We start from the raw sequence: 22,489 nt of genomic DNA, 5'->3' as shown, positions 1-22,489 counted from the left end.
TTGACTAAATCGCATGACAGTCCGCGCTTTTGTCATTTATTGCCTGCGCGTGTCCGTGGAGATTATTTAATATTGATTTTGCGCCGTACTTCCCCCGCGAATTCAAACCGACTCGCTCCATTTTCAGTGTTCGAACGCACTATCAGACATCCGTGTAACTAGGATCATTTTCGTCAGTTATCGCGCGGCCGCGACAGAACTAGCGGGCGACCTTCGTCGCATGCTGCAGCCCAAAGCCAGCGTAGAGGGAGCAGCCAAGACGACGCCGTCGACGACAGAGAGATGCACTCTTCCTTGTCCCCGGTTGGGGAGACGGTGTCGAAAGCAAAGAAGGACGTCCTGCGAGTGCAAACAAGAATAGGGAAGAAAGGAAGGAAGAACGGGAGGACTAGGGAGGTCGGGAATCCCGAGTGGTCTCTACTCGGGAGCGCGCACGGAGCTCAGGGCCACAAGGGGGCGTTGAAATGCTGCGGACGCTTGGTCTGGCCGGGGAATACTGGAGAAAGAAAAAAAAGGAAAATCAAGAGTGGGTAAGGCGTAGTGAGAGACGAAGAACCGCTGCCCGTCGTTCTTGTTCGGGTGCCTCCGTCTTTCTATCGCGGATGGGGCTCAAGCGGAGTCTGATCGATTAGCGCCAGGCGCCTTAGGGGGGGAGGGGGAGGTCAGCCCCGAAGAGGCGAGGCTGTGGATCGGCGTCAGGCCATCGGGCAAGTGCAAAAGAAGGAGAGCATGGCGCTGGGAATTGCGGCCGGTACAGTGTGCCGGAGGAATACTGAAATGACGATGGCCGTAGGAGTGTGTGCGCTGCTGGGAAGATGCCGCCGTGTGGGACTGCGGCGTGGAAACGGCGGTGCGCTCTTTTGTGCCGGATGCGAGCATTCAGCAAATAAGGGCCGTTAAGTTCCCCGTCCGTGGAGACCGTCTCACTTCCGCTCGCCTGAGAGAGTGGCCATTGCAGTAACTTCCGGTATACGAGTGACACTGCGAGGACAAAGTGGGCTTACTAATACCGGCTTGCACGGAGCGTTCGCGGCACCGAATTCGCAGGAACGCGGAAGTTGCTTGACTCACTGGGTTAAAAAAATTCGTGGACCACAACCACGCTAGTGTCGGGAAGAGTGCATGAAACGGGATTTTTCGGACCTTTGAAGCTTGTACGAGGAATGCTTTTTCGCCGTGAAATTTGACGTGACAAAATCATGAAAATGCGGAAGCAAGAAATCGAGAACCATAACTTACAGAGACCATCAATCGCTAGGTCTCACTGAAAAGCTTGACTATTGGGAGGAATCGGCATCTCTTCGTTTTTGTACGCTGGGGACGCGAGGAAATGGCAAAAAGCAGGTTAGCGCTCAGCATTTAGTGCTTAAATGATAGCAAAAAGCTTGAGTGTCTAAAGCAGCTTCGTAGTAAGAGAAGGAATACACCATGCAGACGAATGTGAATGAACACCGATATCATAAGAAAGAAACTGTAGTTGTCGACCATGCTTGATACTAGTCCTGTTATAACTGCTTCTGTCTTTGTAGTAGCCTAGTGTACTCTTGGATGTGAAGGATCGAAAACTCAGAAGTTCTGCGAAGCTAGGGAGGAATTGCTGCCTCTGGTACTCCAAGAGACTGTGGTGTATTTAGGAAATATTGTGCCATACAAATGCGATGCCGCGGTCATACCGGTACGACGTGGCTGGCACTCTGGATCGGTTAACATGCTGCTGCTTCACCAGAACTCACAATCAGAAGCAGCACAACAGGTGAACAAGCAGTCGGAGCGAGAGCGAGAGCGTTGCGATATCCTGATCCCACGTATCCACAATCTTCATCATCATCTCATGACCCAGTAGAAACAAAACCGCAAATATCTACAGAAATGCTATTGCATTACGTTATTAAAGGCATTCTGAGGATTGGCATTTAGTTTTTCTAGGCTTTAGAGATCCGTGACATTCGTTCGAAGCAGGAGTGAGCATATTGTGTCAGTACTCTTTTCAGACAGGAAAACAGTGGTAGGAGAAAACGGGGTTAATGATAAAAAAATTTTTCTTGCAGCGTTTAAAGGTTAGGAGTTAGTTCTAGGCATATTTAGAAACTCTCGAGGTTACTTGAAGAAGCGTTTACACATAAGCCTTTGGTCACTCTTCAATCTTCTTTTTATTGTTTCTGCGCCATCTGTCTGGCGAAACAATTTGCCTATTCTCTTGTTTTCGGCTCTTAAGAAGCGAACGCCAACTGCCAATGTCTATATTTGCGTGCGTTGAGCGCATAAAAGTGAACTCCTGCACATTGCGCAACATAGTACAATGTCGCAAAGGAGCAGGCGTAAAAGTTAATTCCACATTCCCCTGCTCAACGACGAGCTTCACTTCTCCAGTAATTGCACACCAGAGCGGCTTTCTCCGCTTTCCTGGCTTCGACCACATTAATCCACCTCACCGCGTCAACCGTGAAACAGATGACTTTGCGCGCAGAGAGCTCAGCGTCGCGCCAACGGGAGTTAACTGCTCATTACGATGATTAATGAAATCCTCGGATGGTCGTTAAACATCGCCCAGGGGAAACGGCTGTCACTTCCTTTGCCAAGAAAAAGAAGCAGAGAGGGCAAACTGAAAGGTCGCTGATGATAGCGCCGTTATCGCGTCCAAAGCGGGGCAGAAAGGACAGGGTGGTGGGGGAGGGGGGAGGCCATGCTCACGCTTAACATGCATCTGCAAGCTGCCTTGATTCCTGGAACCCGACCTTTTAAACACCGCGATCACTTTGCTTCATTCATTCGGAAACTTAATCCTGTCTCCGAACCGTCATTAAACACATTGCTCATTTTTTTTAAATCTTCCCGTTTTAAGTAGCAACAATGAAGTGCGTTGCTGGCCCACCCTTGCTTTGAGTTCTCTCTATTCTATTTTATGCTTTCATCCCTGTTTTGTTTCGCCAAATAGATTTTCTTGCTCGTAGACAGCATTAATCTCGAGAAATTAATGCGTTTGGCCTGTTCGTGATAGAACGTTCTCTCAATATGGCGGCTCGATTAGAGCGCCGTGTATAGGGCAAGATATGCAGGATTCCGTGCTCTTGTGTAGTTGTTACCATAGTCCTAAATGACAGGGTGCTACTTGAGTGGATACTTTTGTAAATTTATGGGTATGTAGATTTTAGCATCGAAATCAAATTCTGTATGCAGACAAATCAAGTAAATTTCGATTGGCCTACTATTCGACCACTTTGTATGTAAGCTCCCTCTATTCGAAGTTTTGTGTTTTTTAGATGTCTCTTCGGTGATTCGGCCCCTTCAGAGGCGTAATTTCTAGCCAGGAAATAACATATTATTACTTGCTGCTGAGCTAGTTTCTTTCTACTTCTTGCGGCAGAAAAGATGCGAAAATGTATCAAGAGGCGACCAACAGCTTAGAAAGCTACTCCCAACTATACGTATTTAAATGTAGGTGCTAATGCGCGCACACAATTGCACACTGAAAGAAGATCAGATAACAATTGTCTTTGAATAGTTATTTCACTCGCATGTCTTGGTTTGTCGTTGATTCACACCTTTTCGCCTCTTTTACATTGCAAGACGAACACGAGGAGGAGGACTTTCCTTTTGCATTTCGTTCCGCTCACAATATCTCCAACTTTCGCTCAGAGCGCGTTTTGAAAACACATCGGGAATGAGCAACGGCCGGAAATGTTGTCGCCCAAGTATTGGGAGAAGGAGAAAAAGAAAGGTGCCGTTCTTTTATGGACTCCTATCTCGATTTTCACACTACATTTTCCACGGAGGTAGGCGCCATTAGAAAAACACGTTTTTTTTTTTCACTGCGCCGCTTAAGCTTACGCTATGTGGTGGTTTCACGTGTTACTTGCCCTGAACATTTTGCCCTTCGGTGATGAGTGGAATCATTCACTGTTTATTTTTTCGCACTCTCTCATCTCTTTTCACTTAAGTAGCTTTACTTATTAATAAAATGGCATTATTACCTCAAAATACGTTAGTCCATAATGTAGCACAAAGGTAGCGTTTTACACTTCGCTACCTTGTTCTTCCCTGAACCACGAATAAACACAGCGCAAACCAGGGCTTATATTCGCAAAAACATTCTGCACTAGAGTTGCGCGCAAGACAAAATGAAAGCCCACCTTGAGAGACAGAGAGAGAGAAAGTGAGGAAATTTCATCTACCAGACGAGCATCCGGTTTTGTATCCTAAACTGGAGCTAAGGTAAAGTGGGAAGAGGAAAAGGAAAAGAGAGAGTGTGAACAATCCGTGCGCGCAGGGGAACGCACAGCAGTTCTACATTCGTCCCCTGACACAATTGTTCTTTAAAAAATTGCAGTAGCCTACGGATATCATTCTGCACCATCGACGGATGTGGCCAGGGGCAACAAATTCGGTTTCAGAATATCTTCACCAAATATCCAGTCGGCGTCGTGTGGTCTATATAGATCTGCGCTGTACGTCGTATTCAGGACAATTTACACTCTTGGCGTTGGGCATATTGACAGCGAAGGCGAGGGGCCAGTGGCAAAGAATAATTGCATAAAAAAGAAAGCCGCTGTTTCGCCCGAAAGACGAAGCATCGATTGCAATAGAAAATTAGTAGGAAGCTGTGCTACGTAAAGGTAGTAGTTTTATCGGCCGTATAAACTTGTAAACATTCGCTTACTAATCAACGAGCACCGTGTCAGCGCGCACCGGCAACCATGAACACATCATACTCGACAAACTCGCATACTCGCTGTCAGAACCACAGAGGTATAAGGCGCGCGGCCACGCAATGTACGCAGCTGCTGCCGGAGTACGACTCCTCCCACCCCACCCCTACCTCCGGCGCTGCCTTCCCACTTTCTTACCTTGCGCGCGCCAGTTGAGCCGCGATACAAGCTTCTACTTGCGTGCGGTCATGAAATATGCTCTTGCTGCCGAAAAACACCGCCATACTAAAGGTGATGGCCTAACCTAAAAAAAATCCAGATTTTGGTGCCAGTATACGTACTACGTACACATTGTTTTAGGAGTGCCACCTCAAATTTGTAAACAAATGCAGCTTGTTAGGGTGTTATAAAAATGACTAGTAACCCAGAGCGTGGAGCACAACGAAGGAAATGCTGTAAAAATACACGCAGAAATTATTATTCTTGACTTTACCTTGTCAACTGAAATGTCGTAGCCTGTTGCGTGCGATCAAATGCACCGGATTATGCACCGCTGTATATCAAGTTGTTTTGAATAAGTTTTCCATGTACAGAAAACTATAATAGGAAAGAGTTGCTGATGTGGATATCAGTATCTTTCCAAACTTTAATATTTAAACACCAGGAACTTCAAAGCGCAGTCTCATTTATGTGAGCGTTTATGGTGTAACCTTTTTGTTTAACATGGTGAGTTAAGATATTCCTATCACATGCTTAAGAAACACATTCAAAGCTACGGTAATTATCTGGGCTAGGTTGGCTGACACAATATATATTTTTCAAATTTTTTTCTTTGCTCGCAGGTTGTGAAACCATGGAGACTGATGCAGAGGACCACAATTACAGGCACCGCTCTGGACTCGATGGCGGCCGTGTGAGTGGCATTAGCGTCACCGAGCGAAGTGCTGGAGGAGACATCTTCCAAATCACCGGAAATGGTCCGGCGCGGCTGTCATCCGAAGGCAAGCGTCATGCGCAGGACCACGGTCGGCACCACCACCATAATCAGCAGCAGCATCATCCCCATCACCAGGGCCAACACCGGCAGTCCTGCAGTCGTCACTCGATCGATGCCACGTGCCGAAACAACAATATCGTCGTCTCTCCCACGGATTTCTTCCAACTGGAACAGGTGGACGAGAAGTCCACAAGAGGGCTGAGCCTGGGCAACCTGTTCTCCACGGGCAACCACCACGCTTACACGGCCCTTACCAGAGCTCTGGACTCTGGAAGTTCGCTCAAGTCGCCGCTCGATTCTTGTGGCGAGTCCTGCATCCTCGACACGAGCGGCAGCACGACGGCGTTGCTGGAGACCGTGGAAAAAAGCAGTCGCGCCGGAGGCCGAGCCAAAAAGAGGAGCCTCGGAGACGAGCAAGACGACTGCTGCGACTCGGCCTTCCCCGCCGGCTGGAACTGGCCGGCCATCCGGATAGGCTGCCTCCTGCTCTGCGTGTCCTGCCTGGTCGCCGTGCTCTGCATCGTCGTGGGCGTCCTGCTGCTCCGGCCTTCGTCCTGCGACCCTCCCAGGCAATGGTGGCAGGGTGCTGTGATGTACGAAGTGTTCGTCGCCTCGTTCGTAGACTCTGACGGAGACGGGTTTGGCGACTTTCAGGTAGGTTTCTCAAACAACCAAAATCTACATGCGGGTTCCCGGCTTTTGAGGGAAAGACCTGTGTCCTGATATAACCCAATCAGGACGCGAAATGCCTCACTTTCTTTTTTCGACTGAATAAGAATACATAAACCGGATTGTCCCTTTATAATGCCTCAGGGCTTGGCTGCATATTCTTCCGTTTTGTCTCGTTGCATCGTCATCAACAGAAAGGTGGTTTCGTTTTAGAGCGCAGCTGTGGAAATCCCGTTCCTCCGGTGACCGTCTGTGGGGTACGCGTAATCGAGCGAACATATGCGCCGCGAAGAATGAAAGCGAACGCGCGGCGCAGCGCCAGACAAAAGAAAGGCCATAGTGAAGAGGGTAGGAGGAACACACAGGAGGAGGGTGCAGCGGAGCCATGAGGTAGACATCGGAGGAGGAGCGAAGGGGAGACGGCCTGTACATGCGCCGATTTGCCGGTGGCCAGGGCGTCCCCAGCCACGTGGGCAATCTGATCCGCGCTTGGAAGGGAGGTCAGGGTGTCGGCATGTGGGGAGGGCTACGCTCGTTCGCGGCGTCTGCTGCTGGGGTCAGCCCGTGGCACCAGCCTGTGGGACGGGGATCACTGCTCCTGCAAGGGGCGATGGCGAGCGGCTACGAGTAAGGCTCGATGTGGCGCTCCCTCAGTTGTTGTCGACACTGATACTGGTGCCCCGATTTCCCAGCGACGACGGGAGGATTCGTGGGACGGAATGCGTGAGAGCAGCCTAGTGCTGCACACGATGGGCTCTGCTGTGACGATGGCTGCGATATGGCACCAGAGTAGTGCGCGTCGTCTGTAAGAAAACAAAGCGCTGCATGAGCGGAGTTCTGTCTGGAGCGCCTGCTGTGAATCGCACGCACGCACTGCCTCCCTCGATCTCTGGATTAGCGAGGCTGACGCGCTACACTTCGCTCCGTTTTGAACGTTCCGCACGACACGAATGTTAACCCCAGACAATATATTGCGAAAGGAAAACATGTATAGAGCTGCGCTCAAATGTCGGATTAGGGCATATCGTACTCGTCGGTTAATTTTTTTTTGTCGTTGCTCCAGTTTACTTGTACCCGCCGAGGTTGCTCGGCGGGTACACTGTGTGTTGCACTGCTGAGCACGAGGTGGCGGGATGGAATCCCGGCATCGACGGCCGCATTTCGATAGAGGCGAACTGCGAAAACGCCCGCGTACTTTGATCTAGGTGCACAATAAAGAACCCCAGGTGGTCAAAATTTCCCGAGTCGTCCACTACAGCGCGGCTCATAATAAGAAAGTGGTTTTGGCATGTAAAGCCCCATAATTTAATTTTTTTAGTTTACTTGTATGCCCAAAATGTTTACAGTAAACTTGTCTGTACTGGAAGCCATCTTAGCCAAGACACTGTTGCATCTTTCTTGATGCAACTAGCGACAATGTACGTCCAGGACTTTTCTTTTGCAATATTGCTCGACGCGCCTACTGGTGCGCTTGGCGTTATTGAATCACCGCCCCCTCCCCCCCATCTCCGCCCTTCCCCCCGCACACGCTTTTCATTCACGTACTAAAATGTTGGCAATTGTTCATGCAGGGTCTATTGTCGCGGCTTGACTATATCCGCCACCGAATTGGAGCGTCGGCCATCCGGCTGACGTCGGTTTTCAGCGCACTCGACTACCCACTTGAGTACGAGCACATCATTGATTTCGACAACGTCGACCCGCACCTGGGTCACATGGAGGACTTTGCGGCGCTCGTCGAGAGGGCGCATGACGTCGGCCTCCGAGTGGTGCTGGACATCAACCCCACGGTGACCAGCGACCAACACTCGTGGGCTGCCCATTGGCTACTAGACCCATATGGGGAGTACGCCAACTACTACGTGCTCGCGAACGAATCAGCAATAATGGTGAGTGGAATAATTTCCGTATGCAGTCGCATGGCAACAGCTGTCGACGTAGTAGAGGGTAACGTTGTACCCGACGTCCGTGCTAACGTTCGTCAATCTGTTCAAGTAAAAAAAAAGGAACATTTAAATAGCACGGTGCAAGGCACACTTGTAAGACCTACGGTCTTCCGTTGTCAGCGTCCTAATAAACGAACAATGTGGCTCTTAACATCGTCTATTGTAGTGTGTTTTTTAGACAATTTTCTTCGTTGAACAGCTTCGTATACAGCTTCGTCGAACAGCTTCGCATATACTATGCGTTATTTTGTACGGCAGTATAAGGCCCAAGCTCAGCTTTTGCGTGTAGGTTCTTGTTTATCTTTATTAGCATTACCAAAAATTAAGCAAATGGACTACTTATAGTATTGGAAATTGCACAAGGATGCATTTTTCAGTTTAGTCGCAGTCAATAGTCATTTTGTTCATCTTAAAATACATAGGAGTAAAAATATAGAATAACGTACCGCGGTCATGGTAAAGGTCACGACTTATCATTTCTGTTGGTTCAAGGTTAATAAACCGGGATGCGCAGATGCAAACATCACACGAAGGAACCCATCCGGCATTAAAAACAGCACCGCTGTTACTTTCTGAGTACTGTTCAACCTGCGGTTTCGTTTACCAAGACATCAAAGGACGTAGGAATCAGTTAAATGCACTGTTGGTCACATTTCCAGTAATATGTTCACCGCAGGGCTCCACGAATAAAACAAAGGTAATTGTTTTAGACTGCTGACAGTTGAGAAGTACTTCCAGGCGGGTATGCTCACTTTGTCAACAATGACGCTGTGTGCTTTCTTTAGCCAAGTTCCGAAATGTGATTACATTTCACTCACCGCCTTGCTTATTGGAGATGACGATGCTGATTGCCATCCGGGCCGGCGGCCGAAATTTTATGAGGTTGGAAACCGAAAATTCTCTCATCCAGTGGTTTATGTGTACCTTACAGTACCCTAGATAATCAAAATCAATAAGAAGCATTCCATAACACGACATCTCGTAGCACTTATAAACTTACGTCAATTCACCCCAAAAGTAAGATATTCCGGGCTCCATCCTGCACTGTGAAATACTGCGCTCTAATTTACCTTCCCTGCCGCCAGGATCTCAAAGCTTATTAAGTAACAGTAAGCGATTCACAATGACTCCTTGAGTTGTATCTCGTACCAACAGAGTTTGAGCTGTAACACGCGAATAGCTGTTAGCGTCTCATACAGAAACATTGCAAATATTTCTACAGACACAGCGTGAGAACTTAATAACGATTAGCTGTCCTATTTTCCATACACATCCGTTCAACCATGCAGCGAATGGTGTCCCTCACATCCGAGCTAATCCTTTCTTCTCGCGCGAAGAACGCTCTTCGGTTTCCCATTGGAAATCCAAAACGATCCATTAACCAAGCCAACCTGTTAGTCAGTGAGCCGTGTCTCGTTCTTCGCCGGGGCCCCGAAAGCCAGGGAGCCTGCCTGTCACTAGTGGACGCACTAGCCACACTTTCAATTAGCGCGAGCCTCCTGAACTCCACTCTGGACACACACAAAAAAAAATCCCCGTGGGACGCGTGGTGCCAATGACACGTCTCTTGGGGTCCTCTGGGACGCGCGAGCCTACGGGCAGCTAATGACGCCTGAAAGTCTCGTTAGCATGCAATGTGCAACGAATTCCTCCGCTCAGGGGTATTCCGTTCCATTAGTATGTTCGGCTCGTCTGAATTTCAATTGGTTCGGCGCCATATACGGATCCGCCACGTTCATTGCCTCGTAGGCGTGCTGGTACGCTACACGACACTTTTACGACACGCGCAGTAATGCTATGACACGTTGCGGAGTATTCGTTAGTGCTGCATGGGTACTCGTAAGTGGCCGAGACGCGTTAAACGGCAGTTTTACGGAAATACGCAAGAGGCGGCAGTGACCGTGCGCCGACCGCTTTAGCGTTTGTCGAAGGAAGATTGGATGTTTGGTGCGCCGAAAAGAATTAATTTTTTTACTGCTTGCTCGACGACACCATGCACGGTAGAGTTAGCGTTACAGCGCCTGAAATAACCCGCAGGACAGCTCGGAACAGAAGAGAGAGAGAGAGCGTAGACATAAAACAGAGTTAAGATGACGCTCTATTTTTCTTTCGAAAGTGGCATTGGAAGTACATTAAACTCGACAACAAATGAAGTTCGCAGTTTGGTTAAACGCGCCCTACCACTACACAGGCAATGGGGAAGTAGTAGTGAAGACTAATGCGAATGGCAACTTGTGAGAACGATAATACTGTGAGAATATAATAACATGTGACAAGATGTAATAATAATAATTATGATACACAGGTATGTTCATATGCAACTACTAGATATGGGGGTTAAGTGGCGTATTATATATATATATATATATATATATATATATATATATATATATATATATATATATATAGAATGACTCGAATATGTCCGTCATTCTTCAGAAGAATGCAGCTTGCATTCACCAGCAAACGTAGGTTGTTTGCAGCGCCATTTACAGGCAACTAGGAATCGCAAGAGAAGAGAGTCCTCGACTGAGTCGTCCTTTATCTTTTGACGCATTCTCTTGCGAATTTTATTCGCGAAAGTGTTCATCTCGCCCGTAGGACGTGGAAATGGGTACTTGGATAGAGCAAAGCAGGAGCGTTTCACGCGTCACTCACGCAATAATGTCGCCTCCGCCACGTCATGATCAATTCTACGTTACTGCGCTCGTTAGACGAGCCTGGCGAGTAGCCTGTATCCGCACTAAAGTCAAATATTGTCTATTCGCGTCTGAAGACTGAGTGGCGCAGTAGTCAGAATTGTCGGCGTGAAAGAAAGATGATATCTTATTCCAGCTTAGTTTAGCCACTCGGATATCATTACTCACACCAAGACGATGGAACCAGTAATTGCTGAACGAAAGAGCACAATCATACCCGTTTGATGTCATAAACTGCTGTTTGCTGTAAGGACTACTTATGCGAGAAATGACACGGGCTGCGCGATAGGTAAATCTCTAGGAAGATAAATTTACAAAGGCATGTCAAGTTCTCTCAGCTTTCCCAGCTAAACAGCGAACAATAAGCGTGCTGGCGTAATATTGTAAAAAATCTCAACATAAATATACGTACGAACAGTGGGATGCATTGCGAAGCTAAATGCCCGAGTAAGTAAAAAAACTTTTCAGTGGCAGTTGTAACTGATTCGACGTTTTAGGAGATGCAAATATATTACCGTGCCTAGCGTGGATGACTTCAATAAAATATATACGCACCCCTTATGACTGCCCCTTTTTTTTTCATTTATGAGAGAGTCAAACACAAACTCTCTGTTTCTTTTTTTCACCCGGGCGCGTGCGCTTTTATGTTCTGTGCTTTAGCCTCCGCAGCATTTTTCGCTGTTCTTCTCTGGTAAGCGAAATACCAAGGAGGACCATGTTTCAAGCATCGAAAAGTAAACAAACGGAGAATGGCAATCCGCGTATCAGGCTCATTCAGGCAGCTCTCCGCATAGCCCATTGGGTACGGGTTTCATACTTTAAGGCAGCTTAAGGAGCTCAGCTTATATGCAGTCTACATGAGCGAAGCTGGCCAAGAATTGCTTGCAAAAAGGGTGTAAACTTGTCATAATATTCAGCCTATTAAAAGGCCTATTCAGCCTATTAATGACGATTAATGAGCCTATATAGGCCTATTCAGCCTATTAATGACGTTATGAAACGCACAAGTGACATTTATTCACACATTACAAAGCTGGCATGCTTAACTTATGATATACATAGGAGGGGCTCCTACGGTCTAATGTTGGGATCGTGCTCGTTCCCTATTCGTTGTGGGCCTGCCCTGTTCAAAGGTAGTGGGAGTGAACTGGCATCCCTCTGTCTTGATGGCCGAGTGTGGACTCCACCTCGGCTCCGGTTCAAGCCATTTCTGGACTCTGAACGGGGACACGCCCTGGCCGAAAAATTGTCAAGTTCAGCAAAAATGCCACACTTGCAAGCCTTGCAACTCACAGTGGGCACAGGTATCAGTTCAAAAGCAAAATATAAACTGTGGCATATTGAGCTCTCTCGAGCGCAACCACTCGTGCTAGGATCGACAAACGTACGGCCGAGGTACGTCTTTCTGAACGACGGGTGAGAGGCTAAGTCCAGTTTCGTTTTACGTCAACTTCGCCATCTCGGCACGCTGTAGATACAGCGTCGAGTCATGGCTTCATTTCTCTACACGACCGCACCAAAGTAGGGCGCGTGGGTATAAGTGGTGCAAAGATATACGTCATATCTTTATCAATCGCTTTAGCTACACATACGTAACGTTAGACGCGGTTTTAGCAAAGGACCTCTCCAGCTCTGCTCACCGAAATGAAAGCGTGATTCATGTCCAAAAATGTGGACGCTTTATGTACTTTCCGAACTTCTACACCGGCCGTTGCGTTCAATATCCGTCATGGTGACCGTATGTCTATTGAAACGCAAGGCGAGATAATCCGTTAACGTATATTCGCGACACTAAAGTCGAAGTACAGCAACTTATTCTAGAGCCCTTAACTAACGGGAACTTTCGAAGACAGCATGTTCCTTTGACGCATGAAGACTGAATCAAACCAGCAGATCAGTAAATATTCAGTACAGGTCAGTCAAGCAGAGATGAATCACTTTATCTATATCGGTCAATCAATCACTGTGACAAAGAAAGATGTACACCGACTAAGTAAAACTGATTAAAAATACAAGACGTTTCGGCTTTCATACGGATGCTTTGTGCACAATGGGGCGAAAAAGGTTGAAGTTCCTGCTTAAATAGCTTTTAGCCTGTGGCCCAAGCACAGCGCGTAAGCCGGGGGGGGGGGGGGAGGGTTCCTTCGTTTCGATTGAGCGTGTCTTCTGCTGATCGTATCTAGAGAGACTCCAGGTACAGCCGTAATTTCAGTTTCCTTCCTGGCCGATTGGACTAGATTTCATTCAGTCAATATTGTGCGTAGTCGTTGCTGCGTGCTCGGCCAAAGCATTTGAAGCCACTTTTCTCTTGTCCGCATCGTTTTGATGTTGGCGCAGCCGCTGTGTAAAGTTGCCCGTCCCCCCTATGTAGACGCAGTCGCAATACGCACAGGGGACCTTCTTTTTTGCCCCATTGTGATTAAGGCTTCCGTAGGGAAGCCGGAACGTGCTGTGTTATAAATAAGCTTTACTTAGTTGGTTTACGCCTTTCTTTGTCATGTCACATCCCAACCGGTGGGGCTTCAGTCGCACTGTCTCTTAAATCCAATCACTGTCTGCTAGAAATAAATGTGTCTTGACGAGAACGTGCAGACAAATTTTTGCTACATCAGCTTTCATTAAAGCTTGGAAGCAGCCTTAAAAAGGAGAACGCAAGACTAAGCAGTATCGCCAATGACATAATACATGAAGGTATGCTTTGGAAGCTCTGCAAATCTTTCAGCTAAATGCAGTCCTGCCTGAAACCCATCGCATTCGAAAAATCGCACTACAGATGTAGCAGTAGACAATAAACTGTACTCCACACAGGCATAAATATTCCTTTATTGCTACTTAGATCAGAGAAGTGATGCGAGCACCCACTGCACCACCATCCGAGCTACGTTCTCTAAGGTCCTTCCATATGGAATGACCTCGAATCCCTTTTGCCACGCAGTTTGTGTTGCTGTCACCTTTTCAATTACTTTCATGACCATCATTCTTCGTATGTGATTCCATTGTCTTGTAGTGACTGTGATGTTTACTTAGCAAGTTGACAGAATGTTAAGCCCTATTTATTGTTATAACCCTCTAACATGTTTCACCTATTGTAGACGTTTACCAAAGAGCGTACAGACGGCGCTAAATAGCATGCTAATGCTGGTGAAAAATACCATAATATAAGTAGTGTATTAATTACCGTCCAATGTTGCCAGTATTCCCGTACCTATGACTCAATTTTCTCAAACATATAATCCATTCTTTCCCACTGTTGCACCTTCCCGTTTGCATATCTTCGCTTTGCCAAAAAGAAAAAATTGGACTGGCTTACAGTACCAACCGCTCGTTTATATTCGCTATTCTCTCAGAACAATGGCGTCGACGAATGGGAGGACGCTGACGACGACGATCGGCGCGACCCTCAGCGGCCATTCGGGAACCAACTATACCTGAACTGGTCTCACCCAGAAGTACAGCGGCAGGTCATGCGCTCCCTGTCCGTCTGGCTTGAAAAAGGAGTGGACGGATTCAACCTAAAACATCTGGACAGGCTGCAGGTATACAGCTTGATTGTCTGCGATGCCGCATACCCTGCCACTAAAACTGCAGTTGAGGGCCATTACATGCAGTGTCCCACTCGCGCCAAAATTTAAATATATATATATATACGAAAGCCGCGCACCTGAACCGAGCCAAAGTATTAGCGTCTGCCACCATTTGGAGCGAGTCAAGATTATTTTTGCTTGTATTTCTCCTTATTATCTTATTATATATTATCCATGTTTACCTTCTCAAATATAATAATCGGATCAAAATTGCCAATTTAGAACACTTAGGACATTATGAAGAAATCCCTATTGATATTCCTGTTGCTCAACACGTTGAAAATTGTTCACATGAGGAACAAGATATGTAAGCGATTTCAATTAGCACTACTTCCTAGAACAACCAAAATGAAAAGCTTATGTTTTCTTTTCGTACGAATAAATCGGGCCCCTCGGTTAACCCCCTTTCCTCTCTTTTCGTACGAAAGTAAGATGTAGCAGTCTTGCCATTGATTTGGTTTAAGCACGAAAAGATGTCTATTAAGAAGTCGAATGCGCAGAAGAATTGCTGTACAGCTCTTCTTTAGTAGCATTGAGTGCTGGTGTTGGGTTGCTGAGCCCGAGGTCAGGGGATCGCATCCCGGCCACAGCGGCCGCATTTTGATGGGGGCGAAATGCGAGGACACCTATGTACTAAAATTTTGGTGCAACTTAATAAACCCCGGGACGCCCAAATTTCCGGAGTCAGCCACTGCGGCGTGCCTGAAAATAAGATCGTGGTTTTCACACGTAATACCCCATAATTAAATTTTTGTAACCTTTATTTATTTCCTTGTGCTGAACTCTACATCAGCGGAGACACAGTTTACACTGTGTTTTTGTATATATAACCGCAAGATTAGGCATAGCAGTCGGCGATCAAAAGAAGCCTGAGAGTATGCCCAACGTTTCCCCAAGGGGAGTGTAGTCTTCATCAAGGCTACATTTGTTTTCGCTGGCAACGTTTATTGCTTTCAAGGAAGTGACATGTGCATGCTTGCGAAGAGAACGCGTGCATTGCCCACGAGAAGCGCAATACTAGTATTTTTCTAAGTTCCACTCCTAGTTGACTAGGCCTCGAAACAGTTTTCAAGACTGCGTTTTATTTCCCCTTCTGTCTTTTTTTTTTCACATCTGGTCAGGTTTCGGACGACCGCGAGCTCTACGAGGTTCTTCTGGCTTGGCGCCGACTTCTGGACGAGGAGGACTATGCGGACGAGCGTGGCCGAATCCTCATGACATCCGTCAACCTCGCCCAGGAGCTGGCCGACAGGGACTCTCTTTTCACCCAGCCAATCACTGCCCTCTTCGACCTTCTCGATGTCCACGTGCCCCTCGAGGGTGGGCCGGACAATGTCACGCAGATCATGGCGTCGCGTTACGCGCACGTCACGCAGCAGTTGAGGCTGGATGGCCGCGGCACTCGTGGTGCTGCAGTTACCGACGAGAACGTCACCGGTGTGCACAGCGGCAGTGAACGACACTGTGGTGGAGCTGTCAACATGGCAGCGGTTAGTTTGGTCATTTGTTTTTGTTTTCTTCCGGCTGTATCACTTTCTTGTTTTTCCGGAGAGTTTCGATGCCGTGTTGTTGATAGGTAGGCGAAAAGGATACAACGGCACTGAAAAAAAAAAAACACGCAGACTTTGGAGCAAACGGATGCAGCAGATATCCTAGTGTAAGAAGAATATGTTACGCTGGACACGTTAAGTAATGCGTACACAAGGCAACCGGAGGTCTGGTATAGCAGCAGTAGGCAACATGAAGGAATAGAAATGCAGTCGAGCGCGGCCGACCATTAGGCATTGTGATGAGATCGTGAATTCTCTGTGAAATTTTACAGTGTGTTGGCGCAAGAAAGGACCAGTAAAGGCTTGTCGAAGTGGCCTTCATTCTTCAGTGGACACAATATTGGTTGATACTGAATGCCTTGAAATTAGTGCAATCGGTCCTCAGTAAATGTGAGTTTTGAGCCGGTATTACTTGGTAGTGATATTGCGAGCCAGGTTTCCTGAAACAGGCATTAATATGCTTGTCGTGAAAGGTAATTGCGGTGTATACATTTGGTTCGGCGCGAACTCTTTCACGTGATATCAACGCATAATCACAGGTGAGACTAAGTAATCGTCCATTTTTGCAAGCATTTATCCGTGAAAACAACTTCTACCACGTTTATGAGATGTGTAACGTAGTCCAGCGACGATACAAGATTCTCCTTTCTTTTATGATCTCAGGTATTTATAAAATAAAGGTCACCTAGAGAACAACCACTCTATTCCCATATTATGCTTAGACAATTAAGCCGTTATATTACGCTGCCATACTTCGAAAATACCAGAGAGGTCTTCCTTATTAGGAGTAAACAGCTCAGTTATAAATGTGAGGGATCCCAGCACTTGGACAATGTTTTGTAAAGGAGCGTCATAAGCACGGAGACAAACATCTGTGAGCAGCGCGTATCAATACAGGGAGATGAGCCTATGATGAAAGGGTCCGTGAAGTCTGTGCACGTACGTAACCTCGGGAATATTCTGATGACGTGTGGATGGATGTTATCAGCAACCGAGCTAAAGCTCCCAAGTAGATAGCATAGGTGGCAAAAAGCTGCAGCAAGACCGAGTGCTGGTGTACCTTTGTTTCGTGAACCATTAACGGGCGCACATTTGAATGGTAAAGCAAACGTCTGCACCAAGTGTCTTCTGTCTTCAAAACTGGCATGAAATTTGTTGCCTCCTCTTCAATACATGCGGTCGTTAAGAGTGCAAAAATGCTTCAATTTCCGTTGACATTTGTGAGACTACTTGCATTATCAAAGCTAAAAAAGTCTATCAGCTTTGCTGATCAAATAAAAGCAAGCTTTGGAAGCATCTACGAAGGCAGCAAATATTTATGAATCCTTATTTGCTAATATATACGTAAACAAGACAAAAAGGCTAATTTCAGATCAATGACACCTCACTAGTGACAGTTTTTATGGGTATCGTGTACAACCCGATTAAAGAAAGAACACAGACACGAAAAATGAAATTTCTCGTAGTGTTAAAATTATATCTTAGAGCTTGAAGAAAGACAACAAGAACCTATTGTCTGCATATAAGGCAAGCTACTCTAAAACAAAGGCGGACATTTTTTTTCTAAGCAAAATTGGGTGGGAAATGAATGAGGTGGCACCACCGAAAACTTCCTCACCGACTTTGCCTGCCCGAAAAAGCTTAAGCAACGCGCGAATATTGGAGGCGTTTTCAGTGTAGCTCGATCGAAATAAACTTCATACAGCAAAGCATAAAGCACCTGTAAAATCTGCTGGACCATTTTTGTCACCACTGAAATGGTTGAAGGACTGGAAAATCAAGTCAACATCGCTGTGCTCGGTTCCTCTGCAGGACCCGTGGTTGAGCTGGAACCTTGGTGATTCGGAGAGCCCGCGGCTGGCGTCGAGACTCGTAGACGTCGACCCACTGGCGGCCCTCTTCACCCTCTGGGGCATGCCGGGAACGGTGTCCTTGTTTTACGGTGACGAGATCGGCATGAAAGATTCACTGGACCAATCGACCGGTCGTGTGAGTTACTCCCACCTCAAAATTATTCTTGAATACGATTCTTTACTAAACAAAATACGAGCGAGGGCTTTGCGAGCTTTCTATTCGTTGCATTGACTGGGGTGACTGAGAATATTCGCATTGGAATGACGGCTAAATTTAGATTTGACTATTTTTGTCCACGTTTAAACACTATGTTTCTTTGCACTCGCAGTTACATTATTCTTCCTTAATTTACGTGGATAATCTTGTTCGTGTGCGAGTGAATATAGAGGCTTAGTTGTTTGCCATAAATGGTGGTGCCTAACTAAATAGCGGTTGTTATAAACACTTAGAGCGTTAAAACACAAAAAAAAACACAGCAAACGAAACACAGACTACCCGAGCTCAGATCGTGCTCAGATCACGATCAGTTCGCCTGTGGTGTGCGTTTCTTCTGCTACGTCCTTTGTGTTCTTAGCGCTCTAAGTTGTTATTATAAGGCACTACCAACTAGCCCACCTAACCACCCTTCTTTAAGTAGTGGTGGCAAGGAAGAAAACCTTTTGGTACTCCCTTCTAAATATATTTTGCATGGCTGTTAGAATAGAAAGGGCGCATCGCCAGCTGACACGTTCCTCGCCAGCTGGCGGCCCCTTCTTGTTGCGCTTAGCACATGTTCTCGCAGGCGCGAAACAGCACTAGCGCTACAAGTGCAATGACTGAACACTTATACTGGTTGCCTACAAAAAACATCGTTTCTCCATTTATTTTGCAGCCGTTCCGGACGGGCCAGCTGGGACCGATGCAGTGGAGCGATGCAACACACGCCAACTTTTCTTCTCCGGCAGCACGGCCGTGGATGCCGGCTCATCCGGACCACGTCATCAGGAACGTCGACAATGCCAGCGAAGTCATCGACACACTCGCCAGGGCCGCGGAACTCAGAAGCACCGTGGTCACGCTGTACATGGCGGGTGTGCCGTCGCTTCGACACCGACGGTGCAACACGAGGCTCGTGCGCCGCTGCGGAGAGGTGTTCGCCATCGAACGCTTCTATCCGCGTCGCGCCCGCTACGCTGTGGTGGCGAACTTTGCGCCCAGAGGAGTCACCCGCGATCTCTCCGACCTCGGCTTCGAAGGGAACGTGGTGGCGGGAACGTGTTCCAGCCTCCCTACCCGCGTCAACTTTCGCGAGCTCTACTTGGAGCCTGGTGAGGCACTCTACGTGGAGATCACTAGTTGAAGAGCGAGACTGAAATTTTCGAGGTGACGTGACGTGAAAGCTCATTCCACCCACTGCAAACAGACGTGTGCGCTGTCAGGCCAGCCTTGCGCGAGTCGTCGTATGTGAACATTTGGGCTGCAACGACTCGAGTTTTCATTCATGTTGAAGAGTGCTTCTATAGAGAGACATTTGAGAAAAGGAAAGGTCGGTGGTGATGTGAATAGACAGTGATTCCACTGACTCCTCGTGGTAGTTCTTTTTGTTGGGCCATTCTTTTGTGAGACATCACACGTGAACATTTGGGAGGTCATGACGAGAGAGTCCATTCGTATGAAGAAGGTTCTTTCACACAGGTATTTGATGCGGTAGTGACCCGGCGTAACTGTCATTCTACCTGCTCACTCAAGAATTGCATGTGAGGCCATATTTGCGTGAATCATTGCACGCGCACGCTTGGCGGCATTTAAAACAGAGTTGGCTCGTGCAGAGGAGTACCTCGAGACAACCATTTGACACAATGAAGGCTTGGTGATAATGCGACGCGGAGATCACCATCTGCTCCTTAAAAACTGGACCGAATGTTTTGAAAACATTTTTCTCTTGTGTGCCAGCCCCCGTGAATGTCGGTGCGACTATGCTTGAAGCAAATATGCGGAGGACATCAGTACGTTGGTGCTTCGAAGGCACAATTTTGTTGTGACAAAGTGGTTACTGTTGCAGTCAGCAATACTGTGGAATGGACAACTGCTGTTCAGAGAAACTGATTGCCCTTCCTTTACAAATACTCAACGTCAGAGCATGTACTGAGGCGCCAAAAAACCCCGCAGCATCTCTTCAAATCTGCTGAAGAGGATTCATGTCACCCGAACAATTGCCGTCAAGAAGGAGAACACTTTGTGTCTGAAGCTAGACTTAAGACTTTACGAGAGGTGTCCCTTTTAAAAAGTGCTATGTGGTTCGTCAGAGTCCATGGTAAATGACTATTTATACTGGTAAATACCAAGGTCTAGGCTTCAAAGAATGCTGGACGGGGAGACGCATTTGTGAAATCAGAAATGCCAGAGCCTGAAAACTTATATCGGTAGCACAGATTTGTACACGTCTACCACGAAGATTACATAACTAGTACCGAGAGAGTTTGGGTGATGCCAGTCTGCCAGAATAAGTGGCATCGTAGGTATGAACTGAAATTAGAAATGAACAAACGTGGGACGCAGTGAGCCGCCTAGAATGCAATACACGAGGTACAGCAGAGCTACAGAGTTACTGCGTCATTAGCTTCGCTACAATAAACTTACAGTAAAGAGGAAGCCTGCTCATTGGTACTACCATTATAGCGTAGTTTCGGTTATACCGTATGGACGACCTAATTGAAGATACATGCTGTTTAAGAATAAACGTGGTAGGCGGTAAATAGCGGTGTCAGTGATCTTGGACACGGATAATATTTCTGCCACAAATGAGGTATTATAATGGCGCACAAAGCACATGGCGCAGGCTTACAACTGTGCACCCCTGCCATTTCTAATGTCTCCATCACAAGTCGTGAATGATACAACCAGCGCTCACAAAGGCACTCGCTTTTCAATATGGAGATTGATACCCGTATGAAGTATGTTTTAGCGAGCGTAGTGTATGCTTGCAGAGAACCGGCGACGGCAAACGTCCCAAATGCATTACGCTGTGCGTGCTAAAGTGAACATAAGGGTAAACTGATGTACAATTTAGTCGAACTCTCCAAGCGAAATTCGCATGTGACTTGTGCATCATATACGAAGGAGGCCACGCCATATGTCATTACATTAAATTCAACTCGGGTTGTTTGCGTGTGGCATTCCCGGATAAAGAGTGCCTAGGGGCGTTCTTTTAAAGTGAGGCACAATAGTTCTTGCGCGCACGCAGACCTACTCTGGCATAGAGATGTGTCCCAAGAACCAGCGTGGGATAGAACCTACAATAACTTAACTCTTAAAAGTCGCTCTCGCAATGACAGTTTAGGTTACATGCCTTTGGGCTCGGCGACATGTAGCGTTTGATTCGCTCGTGTATGGAAATTGATATGTTGGAACGAAATATTCTAAGCTAGAGGTTCTATTCATTTGCACTTAGGACACCTATCTTTTTTTTCATTTTCTAGGAACATCGCGCAAGCAAATCCACTTGCCGATGGCTTTTAACGTTTATTGGGAATGTCCACTCATTATTTACCTCCTATTTTTCCGTGAATGTTGAAATGCAGATTTGGTACTGCTTAAAACAACGTCACAAGAGTGATTAGAGTTGAACAGGAAGTGTTATCTCTGAAAGTTATATTTACATTGAATTTCACTCACATTGTTCTTTACTTGATTTTTGGTAGAAAAATGCCCACTGGAAGAAACAAAGCATCCTTTAATACGGAATAGCGTTAAACTACAAAAAACACTGTGGTCAAAAGTGAGTGCTTTGGACATTCAGATAGCCAAGGCATTAAATTTGCGAAATTGTTAAGATATCAGTGTTTGTTTGCGTGATATGTTGTTATTTCTTAACTCATAAACAACTTTAGTTGGACAGCATATTATGTTAAAGAAAGTGTCTGTGCACTGTCATTTATATCATGTATGATGGAGCAGCCGCCGAACAAAAAAAAAAGATTCCATGGACTATTTCCTGTGCTTGCCCAACCAGCTGTGACAGTTCATGCCTATTGTACATAATGTAACAAATGGTAAGTAGGAAGCCTTGTTGCGTATCACTGTGTCACGCATGAGATGAATCAAGATTGTAAGTCTTGCGATTGTAGAGCTAGAACCCGCCTACACACATTTTAAAATCATCAGATCGGAAGACAATGCTCCAAGGTTTAATTTTTTTCTTTGTAAAGGAGAGTTGTCTGAAATATGACTTGAACTGGGATAAATAAACGTTCTATTTACTGTAAAATCTTGTATTGTTCGTCCTATCTTTTTTTACTTAACAAAAGGTGATGAAAAGGTATTTTCTCTACGATGAAAACGAGAAGAATAGGTGATGTCTGTTGGACACAAATTAATAATGGTTTCTTGTGCTCTGGTTCTGAGGCACAAAAACGCGGCTTTCATGTGTAGACAAAAATTTAGATACAGTATGCTTGAGTACCCTCTGCTGTTACTTTTGTGGCGTGCTTTATTACGTTAAGTCAGTATCAATGTCTCTTAGTGCCAACACCTCTTCATATAGCAACAAACTTGCCTTGGGCATT

The 22,489-nt window shown here is 46.5% G+C and overlaps 1 protein-coding gene across 1 annotated transcript in view; it reads left to right on the top strand.

Annotated features, from left to right (window-relative positions):
- Positions 1–22,185, top strand: part of LOC142587932 (maltase A2-like) — a 74,435-nt gene extending 52,250 nt beyond the window's left edge. Inside the window, exons 2-7 of the mRNA XM_075699309.1 lie at positions 5,489–6,297; positions 7,884–8,201; positions 14,305–14,493; positions 15,663–16,031; positions 17,904–18,080; positions 18,817–22,185. Of these exons, the coding sequence (XP_075555424.1) occupies positions 5,500–6,297; positions 7,884–8,201; positions 14,305–14,493; positions 15,663–16,031; positions 17,904–18,080; positions 18,817–19,284 (2,319 nt within the window). The 5' untranslated portion in view covers positions 5,489–5,499 and the 3' untranslated portion in view covers positions 19,285–22,185. The remainder of the gene's footprint in view (positions 1–5,488; positions 6,298–7,883; positions 8,202–14,304; positions 14,494–15,662; positions 16,032–17,903; positions 18,081–18,816) is intronic.
- The last annotated feature ends 304 nt before the right edge of the window (positions 22,186–22,489 follow it).

The sequence above is a fragment of the Dermacentor variabilis genome, chromosome 7 (assembly GCF_050947875.1).
Source record: "Dermacentor variabilis isolate Ectoservices chromosome 7, ASM5094787v1, whole genome shotgun sequence".
NCBI classification, from domain to species: domain Eukaryota; kingdom Metazoa; phylum Arthropoda; class Arachnida; order Ixodida; family Ixodidae; genus Dermacentor; species Dermacentor variabilis.
Note: the sequence above shows the minus strand (reverse complement) of the source record. Positions and strands in the feature narration are given on the sequence as shown.